This window comes from Bufo gargarizans, chromosome 10, assembly GCF_014858855.1.
Source record: "Bufo gargarizans isolate SCDJY-AF-19 chromosome 10, ASM1485885v1, whole genome shotgun sequence".
Lineage (NCBI taxonomy): Eukaryota > Metazoa > Chordata > Amphibia > Anura > Bufonidae > Bufo > Bufo gargarizans.
The window spans coordinates 15,813,178-15,829,183 of NC_058089.1; the positions used below are offsets into that span (position 1 = coordinate 15,813,178).

The 16,006-nt window shown below is 48.0% G+C and overlaps 1 protein-coding gene across 1 annotated transcript in view; it reads right to left on the reverse strand.

Moving 5' to 3' along the window:
* Nucleotides 1–879: 879 nt before the first annotated feature.
* The window catches only part of PDHX (pyruvate dehydrogenase complex component X), a 73,989-nt gene continuing 58,862 nt past the window's right edge, over nt 880–16,006 (reverse strand). The window contains exons 9-11 of the mRNA XM_044269448.1: nt 14,241–14,399; nt 2,725–2,789; nt 880–1,247 (exon numbers count right to left, since the gene is read on the reverse strand). Of these exons, the coding sequence (XP_044125383.1) occupies nt 983–1,247; nt 2,725–2,789; nt 14,241–14,399 (489 nt within the window). The 3' untranslated portion in view covers nt 880–982. The remainder of the gene's footprint in view (nt 1,248–2,724; nt 2,790–14,240; nt 14,400–16,006) is intronic.

Consider the following 16,006-nt stretch of genomic DNA (forward strand, 5'->3'; position numbering starts at 1 on the left):
AACATCACAATCATTGCAGACTGGGCCTGGAAAAGAGTGACGGCTGAGCCTCTAGGAGCAATGGGGGCGTTACCATTACACCTAGAGGCTCTGCTCTCTCTGCAACTGCCACGCCCTCTGCACTTTGATTGACAGGACTAGGCAGTGGAAACGTGATCACACTGGGTCTTGTCAATCAAAGTGCAGAGGGCGCGGCAGTTGCAGAGAGAGCAGAGCCTCTAGGGGTAATGACAACGCCCCTGTTGCTCCTAGAGGCTCATTTGCATATATTAAAACCTAATTTTTCTCAGCAATGCGGGCACATATGAACATGGGATCAACACAGATGCCTTCAGCTGCCAAGCGCACATGTAACAGGTCAGCCGGTGTCATAGGGACAAAACTGCTGACAGATGCCCTTTAATATCTAGAATCTTACACAATATGTGTTACAGACCTAAAGCCTGAGGCTGCACTACTGACAGATAACATTTCATGTTCTATTCAGGGTTGTCATGGAGACTCTAAGATCCAAATCACCTAAACTGACGTCCTCGCAGGTACACACTGCTTGTCCTGCCAAGTAGGAAGTAGATATTCAGTGATTTGGATCCATACAATGAGGCAGATTTATTAAAAAAAAAAAAAAAAGTGTTGTTGCCCATAGCAACCAATCACAGCACAGCTTTAATTTTTCCACTGCAGTTTAAGAAATGAAAGCAGAGTTCTGATTGGTTGCTAAGGGCAGTTTTGCTAATGTCGACATGACAACAATGTATGTAAATTACCTCTCTCAGTAGTACAGCCTCAGGCTTTGGGCCTGTAACCTCAAGTGATGCTCTCCCTTTGGAAATGTCTTCTGCTAGGTCTCAGATGACTATGAAGAATCACACACGGTGGTTTCTAATAAGTTAATCGTCTTTATTAATCCGTCGTCCTATACAAGTTCTGACCACTCGGGAGGGAAGACTACCAGAATACATGGCGGTTCTGGGGCATTCGCTCACAGCAGGGCAGAGTGGAGTGGGTTTTCCAGGTTGGTTCGGAAGCGTTCCAGGAACATGGAAGCCAGGTCATCGTTGATCAGGCGTCCATCGCTGGACAAGGTAACATTCAGCAGCTCCTTCTTGGAGATCTCTGGGTTTCCATCTTCATCTTCAGCCAAAGCCAACTCAGTCCGGGTGCGCCCCACCGCCAGAATACAGGCCTGCGGGGGGTTTATTACAGCACTGAACCCAGTGATCCCAAACATGCCAAGGTTAGAGATGCTGCAGCGCCAGGATAATGCATGTAAAAAAAATAAGTATATATATAATAACATTAGTCACATGATGTAAAATAGGTGACGTTTTATTAAAGGGGTAGTAAAAAAATATACATATAAAAAATACCCAAGCCAGATATTGTTATAAAATGATATATACTCCCCCGCCGCTCCAGTCCTCCCAGTCAGGCTTTGTTGGTTTGGCTGCAGCGATGACATGTCCGTATAACTCCATGTGATCGCCCCGGCCAATCACTGGCCTCAGTGGTCTCATGCCGTATACCGCTGAGGTCAGTGACTGGCTGCAGTGATGTCAGAGGTATTGGAGCGGCTGCACAGGAAGTTGCGGAGGATACAATGAGCGAATCGATTAGTGCAAATCAGATTTGTTCAGAAATCAGGGTATCAAGGGGCTGGTCCCACTGCTCCAGAAACTGCCCCTTGATTGACAGGCATCTCCCTCCTGCGCCGCTGCAGTGGGTAGTGGCGCAAGCACACAGGATTTGCTGCTGCTTCCTGAGCAGAGAAGATGCTGACTGTGCATGCACCGCTCCACTTTCTGGTGTACTTAGACGTAAGCGGCGCGTGCACAGTCAGCACCTGCGCTACTCAGGAAGCAGCAACAGATCCTCGGCGCTTGCGCTGCTACCTGAAGCAATGGCGCAGACGAGAGATTGATAGTTCCACTGTGAGATGTCTGGCCCCCGTCAATCACGGGGGAGGAGTTGGTTCTCCTGCTGGCCCTGTCTGCCGTGTAAATCTCGCCCCGTTCAGTATACGGCGCAGTGAGAAAGCCGACAGCCGGGGCCAGCAGGAGAACCAACGCTGGCCTGGCCCTGTCAATCATGACAGAAGGGCGTGGAAATGAGGTGGGAGAACGGAGCCTCTAGGAGAAGGTGCAACGCCCCCCCCCCCTGCTCCTAGAGGCTTATTTGCATATAATAAAAGTTAAAATTACACGAAAACAGGGGCATAGATAAATAAAAGAAATGCAGAGTTAAATTCAGGTGACATTTTCACATACATAATGTCAGCCTGTTTAATAGTGAAAATTGGGGTGACAGAAACCCTTTCAGGTGAGCTAGCCCTACAAGACACTGTGCCTGGTGACGGAGGCCGTTAGGGTCCTTACACACATGTATTTGGTCCCACCAGAGGTGAACAACCCCTTTAATACCCCTTTTACTCTAAAACACAACTGAAGCAAGTAGCTTTGATTAGAAATATTCTACCACTTTGTGTATGCAGCTCTTATGCAGACCTATAGGTAGTCAGGGATGCCATTCTGCATTCACGTGCTACTCCTTGCCTCTTCTTCTCGCTAATCAATAGAAGAGAAGGAATAAAGTAAGGCACCACTACAGGATCAGACTAGGACTTGTCATGGAGTCACACAGGCCTGCATGGGAGCTGCATACACAAAACGAGACACAGCAGTTTCAGAAGTGTTGCAGAGGTGGATGAAAGTTACATAACTATACCTGAACGATCCTCCCTGGTATTCCTCTGGTAACAGTTTTCCATTTCTTGCCTTCTGGGCCAAAGTCTAAGATAAAGAGACATATAATGCATCAAAACGGCAAAGTAATAGCCCATTGGATTGTGCATCCCATCAGTCAGTCATCTGTCACATCGAGCAGCTCCGGGAGATAGGCCATCAATGTCAGATCATGGGGGTCCGCCTCCCAGCCTCCCCACTGAGTAGCTGACCGAAGGGGCAGCAACTGCTTGTTTACTGGGCACAGTGTCATAGTTTGGTAGTGGCTGTGCCCGGTACTGCACTCCGTCTCATTCACTTGACCTGCAGTATCGTTACACACTGTATGGTAATGTGCCTAATGGAAAAAAAAAGAAGGGTATTTGGCGCCCGCACCAGTACCGGACACTGCACATTGATAAGTCTGGGCCAGTTTGTGAAAAATAAAATTTAAAAAATGTGAAGCCTTTCTGTTCTGTACTACAATATCATTAAGGCCTCATGCACACGGCTGTTTGCGCTCCGCAATAGACGGGCACAAGGCTGTGTGCACCCCACATCACGGATGCGGACCCATTCACTTGAATAGGTCCGCAATTCGGAGGGTCGTGCGGAACGGAACCATTATGGAGTGCTTCCGTGGGGTTTCTGTCCGTGCCTCCGCACCGCAGAAAAGTAGTGCATGCACTACTTTTTTGCGGTGCGAACTGTCGGATGCGGATCGCTGACCCTATTCAAGCAGCCCTACGGACAGTGTCCGTGCATTGCGGACAGCAATTTGCGGTCAGCAGCACGGGCCCGGCCGGCACACGTTCATGTGCATGAGGTCTAACCGAGATGAATCTGCTATTTCCAGAAGTCACTGAAATAGATCTAAGACAATAAAGATCCTGCTGGACTGGTCCTTCTCAGGCCCTAGAAGTCTGCAGTCCTTATTGCAAGGTTGTCCCTAAATATAACCTCCACTATCCAACACCATTTTGGCTTTTTAATCTAAATCTCAAAAATTCTGCATGAATTCAGCGGTTTTTTTCCCTTCAGATACAGAGGTATAAATACACTGCCTAAACATGGAAACTGAATGATAAAATTCTGTCTGCCTGCAGTCACCACTAGAGGGAGCCTAGGAGCTTACTGCATACTGTTGACACACTGAACACAAGTGAGCCCCCCCTAGTGGTGGTTGCAGGTAATCAGAGTCTTAGCATATATCTTTATGTCTCTGAATCACAATGTATTCACCTATTGTGCCTAGATTCAAGCACAACAAATACAGGTGAGTACATTTCCATTTAGCATATTGCGCTTTATTTCCCTTTTGTTTACAGTACATACTTTTAATGTATAAAGTACAGTATATATCGGAATAAGAATATTCACAATTATACAATAGACACAGTAATGCACAAAAATCCCAAAAATCTAGGACCTAACTGTGGAGACCTAACCTAGAACCGCACTACAAATGCCTGGACTTCCACATCTGTCACAGTGACGCACCAGTAATCAGCTAGGTGACATCTGTGTCACTATTTATAGAGCCCAAAATGTCTCGACTCTGCAAATGTCTCATACTGACAATGTAGAAAATGAGGAAGGGTTGGCAGCTGCTGGCGCCCATCGCAGACTAAGCTCTGTTGCTCTGGGACTCAGTCAAGCTGCCGCATCTGTTAAACGTGGTGCTACGCTGCTGCTAACATGGGAGCGTGAAGTGTGGAGTGCTAACAGCTCCCCTGCTGCCGAGGTCCACACCTCCATGACCCGTCCCCGACGGAAGAGAACAAGGAAAGGCAGATACAAGCGAACAATTGTATCATTGCTGCAGCCTCGGTATAATGGCATGCATTACCCTGTAGTATTTTCTTCGTGCAGCTTTTCCACTTTAAAAGGGGATTTTCTCGGTCAGCTCTGAACCCGGACACAACCCGATCTGCACTCATTCGCCATGAATGAGCAGAACATTGGAGTTTTTTACGCTCCGATGCTCCCCCTATGCTGAATTGCACAGGCTGTTTACACCTGGGCACTGCTAGGCGGAGGCTTCCGCCTAGCAGTGTTCCCGGTGATGTCACTAGCTCTAATGGGTGGTCTTTAGCACTGCCCTAGCCTGTAAAAACAGCCTAGGGCAGCGCTAAAGCCCGCCCCCATTAGTGCCAGTGACGTCACCGGGAACACTGCTAGGCGGAAGCCTCCACCTAGCTGACTCATGGAGAGCTAGTACTGCAAGAAAATTCCCTTGCCCTGCGCGGTACAGTACAGGGCAAGGGGGAGCATCAGGGCATATAAAGCTCTGAACCCGGACAACCCCTTTAATTGCACATAACACCCCTGTAGTAGAAAGTTTGTAATATACTTATAAACGAAACTGCATGGATCTGCCCCCCAGGAACCCGATCACGCAACGCTCCTCTTGTGAAAATCCTGTTTCCGCCGACGTCAGCTCTTTTGGCAGGTTTCCCGCCCAGGGCTATAGAGGGGACGTCACTTGTGCTGTAGATGGGGTCAGAGCTACTTCTCTCCCAGGCGCATGCGCAAACTCCTGAACCCACCTCAACTGCGCATGCGCCAAGGAGAGGAACAGTTCTGGCCCTGCCCCATCCATATCCCAGGCCTGAGACCTGGTGAAGGACGTCACGTCAGTGGAAGCAGGGTATTCAGAATAGGAGCGTCAGATCACTGGGCTCTTGGGCGGCCGATCCACATGCTATCCGAAGGTCAAGTATATTACAAACCTTCTCTTGGTGTATACTGTGTAGTTAAGTTGGCCCCTTTAAGAATGTCAATACGCAAACTGATACGGTGGCTGCTTTTAAATAAGAAAACTCCTTTAAATGGGTTGTCACAGGAATCAGCTGATTGCTGCTGGTCCCCGACTGGGAGGTGTGATCCAGACACACGTTTCCCCTTCCAGCAGCCTCTACAGGGCAAGTGTAGTATTACACGTCAGCCATTCAAATAAATAGCCAAGCATGTAATAATACATGGTAGAGCAGAGTCCTCCAGAGCAGGAGCCTCTCTTACTGAGCTCTCAACTGGAACAGAGGGGATGCATGAGCAGGGGGCCCCATCTTAGACGTTTGTGCACCTTAAAAGGGTATATGGGCTTCACGACACAACCTCACTAAGGGAGTCATTCATTTTTATGGCCAAGCATCTTCAGCATGGAGGGACCACAACTATGGACACAGCCAATTGCTTTGAGGACCATCAACACCAGCATCTCTGGTCGGTTCTTAGCAGAAAGCTCCGCCATCGGCCAGTAAAACTAAAAGGGACCAGTAACATCTCCCAACATGTCGGTTTTAGCAACTAATTGCATTCCCCATGTATTAATTCTAAAGAATCTGTTCTTATGACTCTATGTTGTGCCATCCCCCTATTATTCCTGCTTGAAGTGATGAACGAATTACTAGCAGTTTGTTATGAAGGTCCAGCTAGATGGCTGTTACCAGTTGGGGGTGTGTCCCTCCCCAGTCTGACACTATCCAATCAGTGACACACCCCCAACTGGTAACACCTATCTGGACCACCATTAAAAAATGCTAGTAATTCATTCTCACTCACTGATAATTACCTTCATTTTATTCATTTAAAGGGGACGTCTAACATTTAAAAGGGCTAAAAATAAAAACTAGAATCATCATTTCAGGGCTCCCCTGCTGCTTCCCTCTACTCCGGGGTCCCAGCTTGACACACAGGAAATAGTTACAACTGCCCCTCAGCCAATCACTGGTGGCAGCAGTGACCCGCCTCACACAGTGATTGGCCGAGGACCATTTCCTGTGTGTCAAGGTTAGGAGCAATAGTGGGCGATGAGAGCAATGAATAAAGTTTTAGTTTTAACCAATTGTGATCCTTTCCAAAAATGTTATCCCAACCGGAAGAAACAGTTAGTAATGCTGTTTAAAATAGAAAATAAAACATTTTTACCCCCCCCCCCCCCACCTTCCCAAGACAACCAGTTTCCTATATAGCTTGGATCTACGCAGTGCTCATCCTGGTTCACAAATACAATTCTAGAACTACAGTGCAGACTGACACTTTTTTTTTTTTACTCGTTTTATTAACGATTAACCATTCAGGTATGAATCAAGTAGGATAATGCCCAGTCGTTTCCCACGCAGGGGAGTGACATGACATGATACAAGCACAGAGTTATGCAAGATACCGGGCATACAATTTGAGTCAAAATAAACCATGTGGAAGAGTGCTGAGAATGGGAGCGTACAGCTCCATGCAGTGATAAGAAACCAATCACATCTCCTTTAACCCAAACTTGGATTATCAATCACTGAGTACATATGTCTATTTTGCAAGGTTAATGTGGAAGAACACCACTCTCCCCAAACTTTCTGGAATTTTTGCGGACACTTCCTGTGTTTAAAGACCATGTTTTCCATGGACACTACGTGATTAACAAGGGACTTCCACTGACCCAGAGACGGTGGTCTGTCTCCCATCCATCGGAGCGCAATAGCCTTCCTAGCTAGGAATAATGCTTCCCCTAAAAATATTCTGCTGTAATGAGACCGCGACTCCTCATCCAGCACCCCAAGTATACACAGAGAGGGATCGCGACAGGGACCATTGTAGATAGCACCCCCAGGACCGAAGTCCAGAAGCGGCGGATATAGCTGCATTCCCAAAACATATGCCAAAAGTCGGCACTATCTGTCGAGCATCTGTGGCACCTACTATGGGAGATCCTTCCCATCTTGTGTAGCCTGGTCGGAGTGAGGTCGCTCCTATGCAGAATAAACATCTGAATCAGTCTATTATTAATTCATTAAGGGGTTCTGCACTTTCATTTAACTGATGATCTATCCTCTGGATAGATCATCAGCTTCTGATCGGCAGGGGTGCGACACCCGGGACCCCCACCGATCAGCTATTTGAGAAGGCAGCGGCTCTCCAGCAGCGCCGCGGCCTTCTCACCGTTTACCGCAGGCCCAGTGATGTCACGACTTGTATCAACTAGCATGGGCGGGGCTAAGCTCCATTCAAGTGAACAGAGCTTAGCCCCGCCCACGCTAGTTGATACTAGTTGTGACGTCACTGGGCCGGCGGTAAACAGTGAGAAGGCCGCGGCGCTGCTGGAGAGCCGCTGCCTTCTCAAATAGCTGATCGGTGGGGGTCCCGGGTGTCGGACCCCTGCCGATCAGAAGCTGATGATCTATCCAGAGGATAGATCATCAGTTAAATGAAAGCGCAGAACCCCTTTAATAGAGGGTGAAACCCTGGTCGGAGTAAGGAGCGCCTCACTCCAATCATCTTCCGTCAGGGAGGGTATAGACAGCTTCCATTTGTTCTCAATGGCAAGGGGGTTCATTGTCATACAGTTGCATAGCAGATGGGTGTACAGGGCGGAGATGATCCCTCTCGGGCCCTGCGATCTCAGCACTCCTATCAAAGGGTATTTTGAGATAACCCTCCCCGACACTCTCAGCTGAGCCTGCAGGGCGCGTCTCAATTGCAGGTATCTGAAAAACATATTGCGAGGCACACCAAATTGGTCCTGAATCTGCGAGAAGGAGCGTAAATGCCCACCCTCATACAGGTCTTCCAGTGTGCAGACCCCATGGAGCTTCCACATATCGGGCCCCATCCACCAGACTCATATGAGCGAACATGGGGTTATCCCACAAGGGGACGGCATCAGGCAGATCCTTATATGAATGTAGTTTAGAAGCCTGCCACACCTGATGTGCCAGCCTGTGGAGGGGGAGCAAATGACCGCGAGGGCAGTTTGAATTCTCCAGGACCGGCCAAAGAGTACCCAGACGCAAGTATTTCTGTAGAAAATACCCAGAATTAGGCAAATCAGCCGATGATACCCAAGTCCTCAGGAACTTAAGCTGACCAGCCAAAAAGGAGAAAAAGAAGGAAAGAGGGGAGGTTTCAGTGGGGGATGTAAATCTAGAAACAATGCAGAGTTACAGGCTATTGTGGGTCTTTGAGAAGTTTGGTGACCTCCAGTATGGCTGCCAATAGTGGTTCCTACCCAGCAAAATGGGATAGTCCAGGACTTTACATCAAAGGACTTTAGGCCCCGGCCATTTTAATTAGGCCCAGTCTGATCATTTTACACGCCTCAGAAGTACCCGGGTCCTCACTGATCTTGTTTTACAGGGTATTTCCTCGCATCCCTCCCGCGGTACGGCGCGGCGTCATCAGATCCGGATGCTCAGTGGTCGGATCTTCGGCACGGTCTAATACGAAAGTGTAATCATCTCCTCCTCCCGGCTGCAGAGCAAAGTGGAAGCTGATTGAATTCATCACCCAGGTCGTGCTCTGACCGCACAATGGAGCGCTTATTGTACTTGGGTCTTGGAGCGGACACTTGAGAAATCACCAGTCCTTTCTAGAAGGAATAAAGGAATTTACGGCGACTAAACCGTCCCGACATAACAGACGCCAAGGTGGCATATACCATAGCGCCCGCAAGGTTCTGCTGCTGCATCTTGCATTCATTAGGTTTTTGTTTTTTTTCTGCATTTTTCAGCTTTGCTCGTGGGTGATGACTAGCTTGTCGTCTTCATCCGACTTGCACCCGCTTCCCGAAATGCACTGCTTCTTATATAAGGGGACGGTCAGCACTGCTTGGGTAGCACAATCCACAGTCAGACTATTACACTTGTTGAAGCCCGGAAGAAGATCGGCCATTATGCATGGTAAAGGTCTTCATCCCCTGCTCGTATGTGAATCGACAGAAGGGGTTGGGGTCCATCAGTTAAAACCCTTTGGAATAAAGAGGCAATGGTTCTCAGTAAATGGTCAGAACCCTTCTGGTATGTCAGACCATAAGACTGGTGAAGCCCCATGAGTCAGGAACAGGAGCCTTAAAAGAAGTGCAGGGTAGTGGTCTACCTTCTGAAATACGAGGTTATAACAAGTAGGGGGTCTATGAGTCTGAACCCTGGTATGCCCAATTATAACCATAGATGGGACCCTTCATCAATACAAAGTGCCCACAGTTCTAGGTAAAAGGCCAAAACCCTTCCATTATGTCAGACCATAAGACTGATTAAGACCCGTGAGAAGGACATTTAAAATAAAAGTAGGGTAATGGTCTACCTTCTCAGATACAAAGCTATACCAAGTGGGGGGTCTAAGTCTGAACCCTGGTAGGTCCGATTATAACAACTGAAGGGACCCTTCACCAATACACGGGCCACAGTTCTACGTAAATGGCCAGAACACTCCCAGTATGTCAGACCATAAGAATGGTTGCGACCCGTGAGTTAGGAGTAGGAAATTTAAAAGAAAAGCAGGGTAATGGTCTACCTTCCAGTACACAAAGCAATAATAAGTGGAGGTCTGAACCCTGGTAGGTGTGATTATAATAGATGGAACCCTTCACCAATACACGGGGGCCACATTTCTGCAAGAACCCTTCTGGTATGTCAGACTATCAGTTGGGGGTCACTGATTTTGGAAGTTGGACCAAGCCTAAGTACCAACGTTCATTTCCATTTTAAGCAAATTTCCCGCTAGGGCAGAAAGTACCGTATCTTGAAATTTCTGTCGGTTAGCGCTGACCTTGGAGCCTTGGGCAGAAGATATTATTTAGGCGCTGTGGATGGTCCTTTCCAAGTGCTGCACGAAAGGCATTTCACCCAGCCAACCTGTCCTGTACTGGTAAGCGGCAAAAACTCCAGAACAGTGCCGCCTACAGACTGGTGGCACTGGTTTGACCCTAGTCATGTTTCAAGGCTCAGGCATTGGCTTACAGGGTAGCAACATATCGGTGGCACTAGAGATGGCTTCCTTCCTTCTGCATAACCCAGAACAAACAAGGTCACGTGACCCTACAATCAGCGTCCTAATCAATATTTTTAGGGCACTCCCTTGTTTTGGGCCATCATTCAGATCCCCTTATTTCGAGGGATCCAGTATCCAGCTCCCCTGTGGGTGGCCAGGAAGTTCAAGAATGTCCAGAGGTCACTGCACCATGGATGGTATCTCCATCCCAACAATGACTGGCTCAAGCCTTCAGATTTCCCAATATTCTGCATTGGTAGCCAGGCCGAGCGGCGTCTCCCATGATGCATCTGGGCTGAACACATGTCCAGGAGGATGCGGGTCTGAAAAGGCTACTGACCGTAGTAAAGGAACCCGGCACAATTAACATTGAGGAGTTGGGAGGGTGTCTTAACTGGCAGCCATTGTTCCCATTCCTCTCCATCTTAGAGGGAAATTATTTTATATTAATTTATTATAAGTTAAAAGAAAACCAGAAAAATAACAGAAAACAGCAAAAAGAGCCACACAATTATATAAAAATGAATGCGTATAATAGAGTGAGGAGGTAGGAGGCGCTGCCCACGCTGTTTGAACATGTCCCAGCATGACGGTTATTGAGGCATCGGGGCGGACGCCTATTTCCAGAGGCACAGATTGCCTCCTTTGAAAACGGCTAGAAATCCAGTCATAAGGCCCCGACGCACCCTGCTCCAGGTGAAGGCGCGGCAGCAGTTACACAAGCGTCTCCACCGGACTGTGAGCTCACGGGGTTTTATTGTGATCATGTATTTTGAGGGAACATCAGATGGCACCAAGCACACTGCAGTCACATAACCTCTGCTTGTGGTCAGTGAATAGAAACAGCACTTGAAACCTATTCATTCTCACAGCTGAGGGTTTGCTCCAACTATATCCAATCTACACAACCTGGCAAGCCTAAGAGCAGGGATGCTCAACCTGCGGCCCTTCAGCTGTTGCAAAACTACAACTCCCAGCATGCCATAATAGCTATTGGCTGTCAACAGCTGGAAGGGACGCAGGTTGGGCATGCTGAGAATTGCTGTGCCCCAACTGCTGTAGGATCAGGTGTAGTCTGGGGCTACGTGACACCTCCTCCATAAGCGACGCGTTCTGCAATGGCTCGAGCGCTCTCAATGAAGGGAGAGGTGGCAGCGATGACATCTAGAGGTCTCAGCAGTGACATGGGTGCGGTGAGCTGCCAGGGCAGGGGTAGATATGGTGACATCATGGAGTGGGCTTGCAGCTAATTTAAAGCATGGTGTGATGAGGGGTGTAACTCAGGATCAGTACAGGATAAGTAATGTAATGTACACAGTGACTGCACCGGCAGAATAGTGAGTGCAGCTCTGGAGTATAATAATACAGGATGTAACTCAGGATCAGTACAGGATAAGTAATGTATGTACACAGTGACTGCACCAGCAGAATAGTGAGTGCAGCTCTGGAGTATAATACAGGATGTAACTCAGGATCAGTACAGGATAAGTAATGTATGTACACAGTGACTGCACCAGCAGAATAGTGAGTGCAGCTCTGGAGTATAATACAGGATGTAACTCAGGATCAGTACAGGATAAGTAATGTAATGTACACAGTGACTGCACCGGCAGAATAGTGAGTGCAGCTCTGGAGTATAATACAGGATGTAACTCAGGATCAGTACAGGATAAGTAATGTATGTACACAGTGACTGCAGCAGCAGAATAGTGAGTGCAGCTCTGGAGTATAATACAGGATGTAACTCGGGATCAGTACAGGATAAGTAATGTAATGTACACAGTGACTGCACCAGCAGAATCGTGAGTGCAGCTCTGGAGTATAATACAGGATGTAACTCAGGATCAGTACAGGATAAGTCATGTATGTACACAGTGACTGCACCAGCAGAATAGTGAGTGCAGCTCTGGAGTATAATACAGGATGTAACTCAGGATCAGTACAGGATAAGTAATGTAATGTATTTACATAGTTACTTGTCCATATAAATGACATTTTATATTGGTGTCACATCAGAAGGAGAACAATGTCACACACTGCCCTCTGCACCGGGCTTTATGATCCTGTAGGTCGGGTAATGTAACATCATTATAACTGGCTGTGTGACAGGAGCCGCATGTGACTGCCTATTGATAAAATGGTTCCGCTCATTGACTTGAGGATGTAATCTGGTTCTGAGCCACAATTGTGCGGTCAGATACAGCCGCACGACTGATCTATAACAGTACGATTCTTAACCCTTTCATACCTGCACAAGAAATGCTTTAGCACATAAAAAACGGATGCATGCTGGGATCTATAGCTTAAAATCCATCTTTCTTGACATCTAACAGATAAATCTTGAACACGGTGGCTGTGGTTTACTAAAAATAATCTGGGAAGTGATGACATCAGAGGGTGTGCATTTACGAGCAGGGTTGTTCCCGGGATGATACAGACTTAATACCAGTCTGCAAGTCCCTGCAAAAATCCTTTAAACTCTGCTGGAGTCAGAGGACAGAAATGCATCAGATTACACATACTAGTGTGAAAAGAGGGGCGGCTGCACAGCGCGGAGGACATCTAGACGCAAGTGTATTCCCACAGTGGGGTGTAAGCATGCCATCAGGTTTCCAATCTGTGGGGCCCGGCCAATGTGGAGGTGACAGAAGGAGGTGGCAGGGGGTGCAGGGTTTATAGGAAAACTCTGCTCATTATGATTATAAGCCAGTCATGCTCCCTTCCAAATAAAGGCAAGCTGAGTCACCGGGAGTCGATGGAGCACAGCATTATCCACTTGCTCAACAAGGGGATGTGGTTTAAAGGGCTTGTCTGGTCTGAGGATGACACCGAACAACACTTCGGATCAAACTGCAGTGAAGAACGGTAAGTACTAACCTGCCAGATCCTGCACCACCGCTCCAGTCCTCCCAGTGGGCTCTATTGAAGAGGCCAGTGATTGGCTGCAGCGGTCATTGTGACTACTGCAGTCAGGTAAACAGAGCAGCGAGAACCAGAGCGACAGTACGTGATCTGGCAGGTAAGTACTTACCTGTTCATTGCAGCTACATCCGGTTTCATCTTAAAACTAGACTACCCCCTTTCCAGGACTTCAGATCTGAAGGGCTCCGACTCCGGGTACCCTTCCCCAATCAGCTGTTTGCAGGAGCTCTGGCACCAGAACTACACAGCTCCACCCACAGTGCAATGGCCAAGGCTGGTTACTGCAGTGTGACTGTCGGGGGCCCTTGGAGTCAGAGCCCCACCAATGGGATACTGATGACTGATCCTATGGTCTAAGGGAGGCATGTCCAAACTGCGGCCCTCCAGCTGTTCCAAAACTACAACTCCCAGCATGCCTGGATAGCTTACAGCTATTAGGGCATGCTGGGAGTTGTAGTTTTGCAACAGCTGGAGGGCCGCAGTTTGGACATGCCTGGTCTAAGGGCTCATGCACACGGCCGTGCCCGTATTGCAGACCGCAAACAGCGTGTACGCAATATATGGGCTCACCACATCACGGATGCGGACCCATTCATTTGAAAGGTCGGTGCGGAACAGAGGTGCAGAACCCCACGGAGTTAGCCCCAATGTTCTCACTGATACCTAGGTTTCTATTCAAAAGCAGCAAACAGTGATCTGTAAAATCATGGCACATCGCGTCCTTGCATAAATGCCAAGATTGGACTGTAAGAAGCCCACCTGCCTGCCCTGAGTATAAGAGGGGGACCGCCGTCAGGCAGCTGTGACCCCCCCCCCCCCCCTAGACGATTATCTTACCTTTGCAGTGTCGGCAATTTCTTGAATTCCCTTGCTGCCGGCTTGCTTTATTATAGGAGTGATTAGGCCTCGTTCAGTTGCCACGGCGATAGAAATGTCAATGGACTCCAACTGGCGTGGCCCCTCGCCGTTCCAAGTGACGTTTACCTCGGGCATTTGCTGGGGATGGGAGGGAAAGCACAGATTACATGGTGTCCAAGAACAGTCACAGCTTCTAGACAGGCTGCGTTAGAGACAATCACTGCTTAAAGGGCAAGCACACATTTGCATTATTTTTTTCTTACTACTACATCTGAAAGAAAAATGCAATTTTGTAGCAAATGGGCTTGGATTAATAATATCTTACCGTTCTGCTTATACAGCGCCTATGAAGATCTGTGTGTCACCATGGTTACAGACTACAAAAACAACCTGTGTAGTCAAGTGTTACTCTAGGTCTACAAATTACCAAGTGGGAAGGAGGGGTGGAGTAATAGTCCGGTTATAGCATTAAATGGGGTTTTCATATCACTGGCCTATACCCAGGAGATTGTCGGGGGTCCGACTCCTGGCGATCAGCTGTATGAAGAGGCTGGGGTGCTCTGTGACCGCTAAGGCCTCTTTCTAGGCCAGTGATGACACCGTCCATTGGTCACATGGCCTAGGCCAGTGGTGACTAACCTCCGGCACTCCAGCTGTGGTGAAACTACAACTCCCAGCATGCTCCATTCATCCATTCTATGAAGTTCTGAGAACAGATAAGCAAGTGTGCATCTTGGGAGTTGTAGTTTTACCACAGATGGAGTGCCGGATGTTAGCCATCACAGGCCTAGGGGCAGTTCGATCCCATTCAAGTGAATGGGCTTGTGAAACATGGACGGCGCTGTGCTTGGTCAACGGCGCTCGCCAGTTCTCCGGTGAGTGCTGCAGCTCCCTCAAACAGCTGGTCGGCGGGGGGTGCCGAGAGTCAGACCCCCACCAATCTGATATTGATGATCTATCCTGAGGACAGGTCATCAATATCACGAAAGTGAAATGCCCCTTTAAAGGGGATGTTCAGGATCAGGAAAAGGGTGCCTTTTTTTTTTTTTAAACAAACAGCGCCACACTTGTCCAAGGCTGGGTCTGGTACTGCAGGTCGCCTGAAACGGTGAAATTCTTATAAAAGAGAGAAACCCCATTTAGAGGGGCTCTTCAGTTTACAAAACCCATTTTATTAACCCTATTAGGGAACCCTGAGTTAATAGACCATAACGGGGTATTCCTACAACCTATGGATAGGGCATAACTTGTAACAACCGGAAACCCCATTAATAGAGGGGGTCCTCTTGCTCTGGATCCTCTTCTTATCCAGAGAGTGGCTACAAAGAGCGTCCCTTGCCCTGGAGGACCCAGCACATCCGTGCATCACACTGTCAGCCCTTTCATTAGTATGGACATTGCGTAATACTTCGTTTTTCCTGCGGTGGCGCTGCAGGGAAATTGGATATTTACTGCCAGGTTTCCTCACAGATCACAGCTGATCAATTTGGGGAACATTCTCCTGTGTATGGAATAGAGGGGAATTTTTATTTTTTGTTTTTTTGCACTTACTCCATTGAAAAAAAACATGCCAGTGCAGCTGTTATTCTTGTCAATGGCAAATTGCACAATTTTCTAATCCATAAGAGCCAGGAATACAACCGAGGCACGAGGAACACAATACCTTATACCTCATTCATATATACATTTACTGTGCAGAGGCAAAAACCTGTAAACGTGTTTCATAAGCGCATCGCGCACAGTGC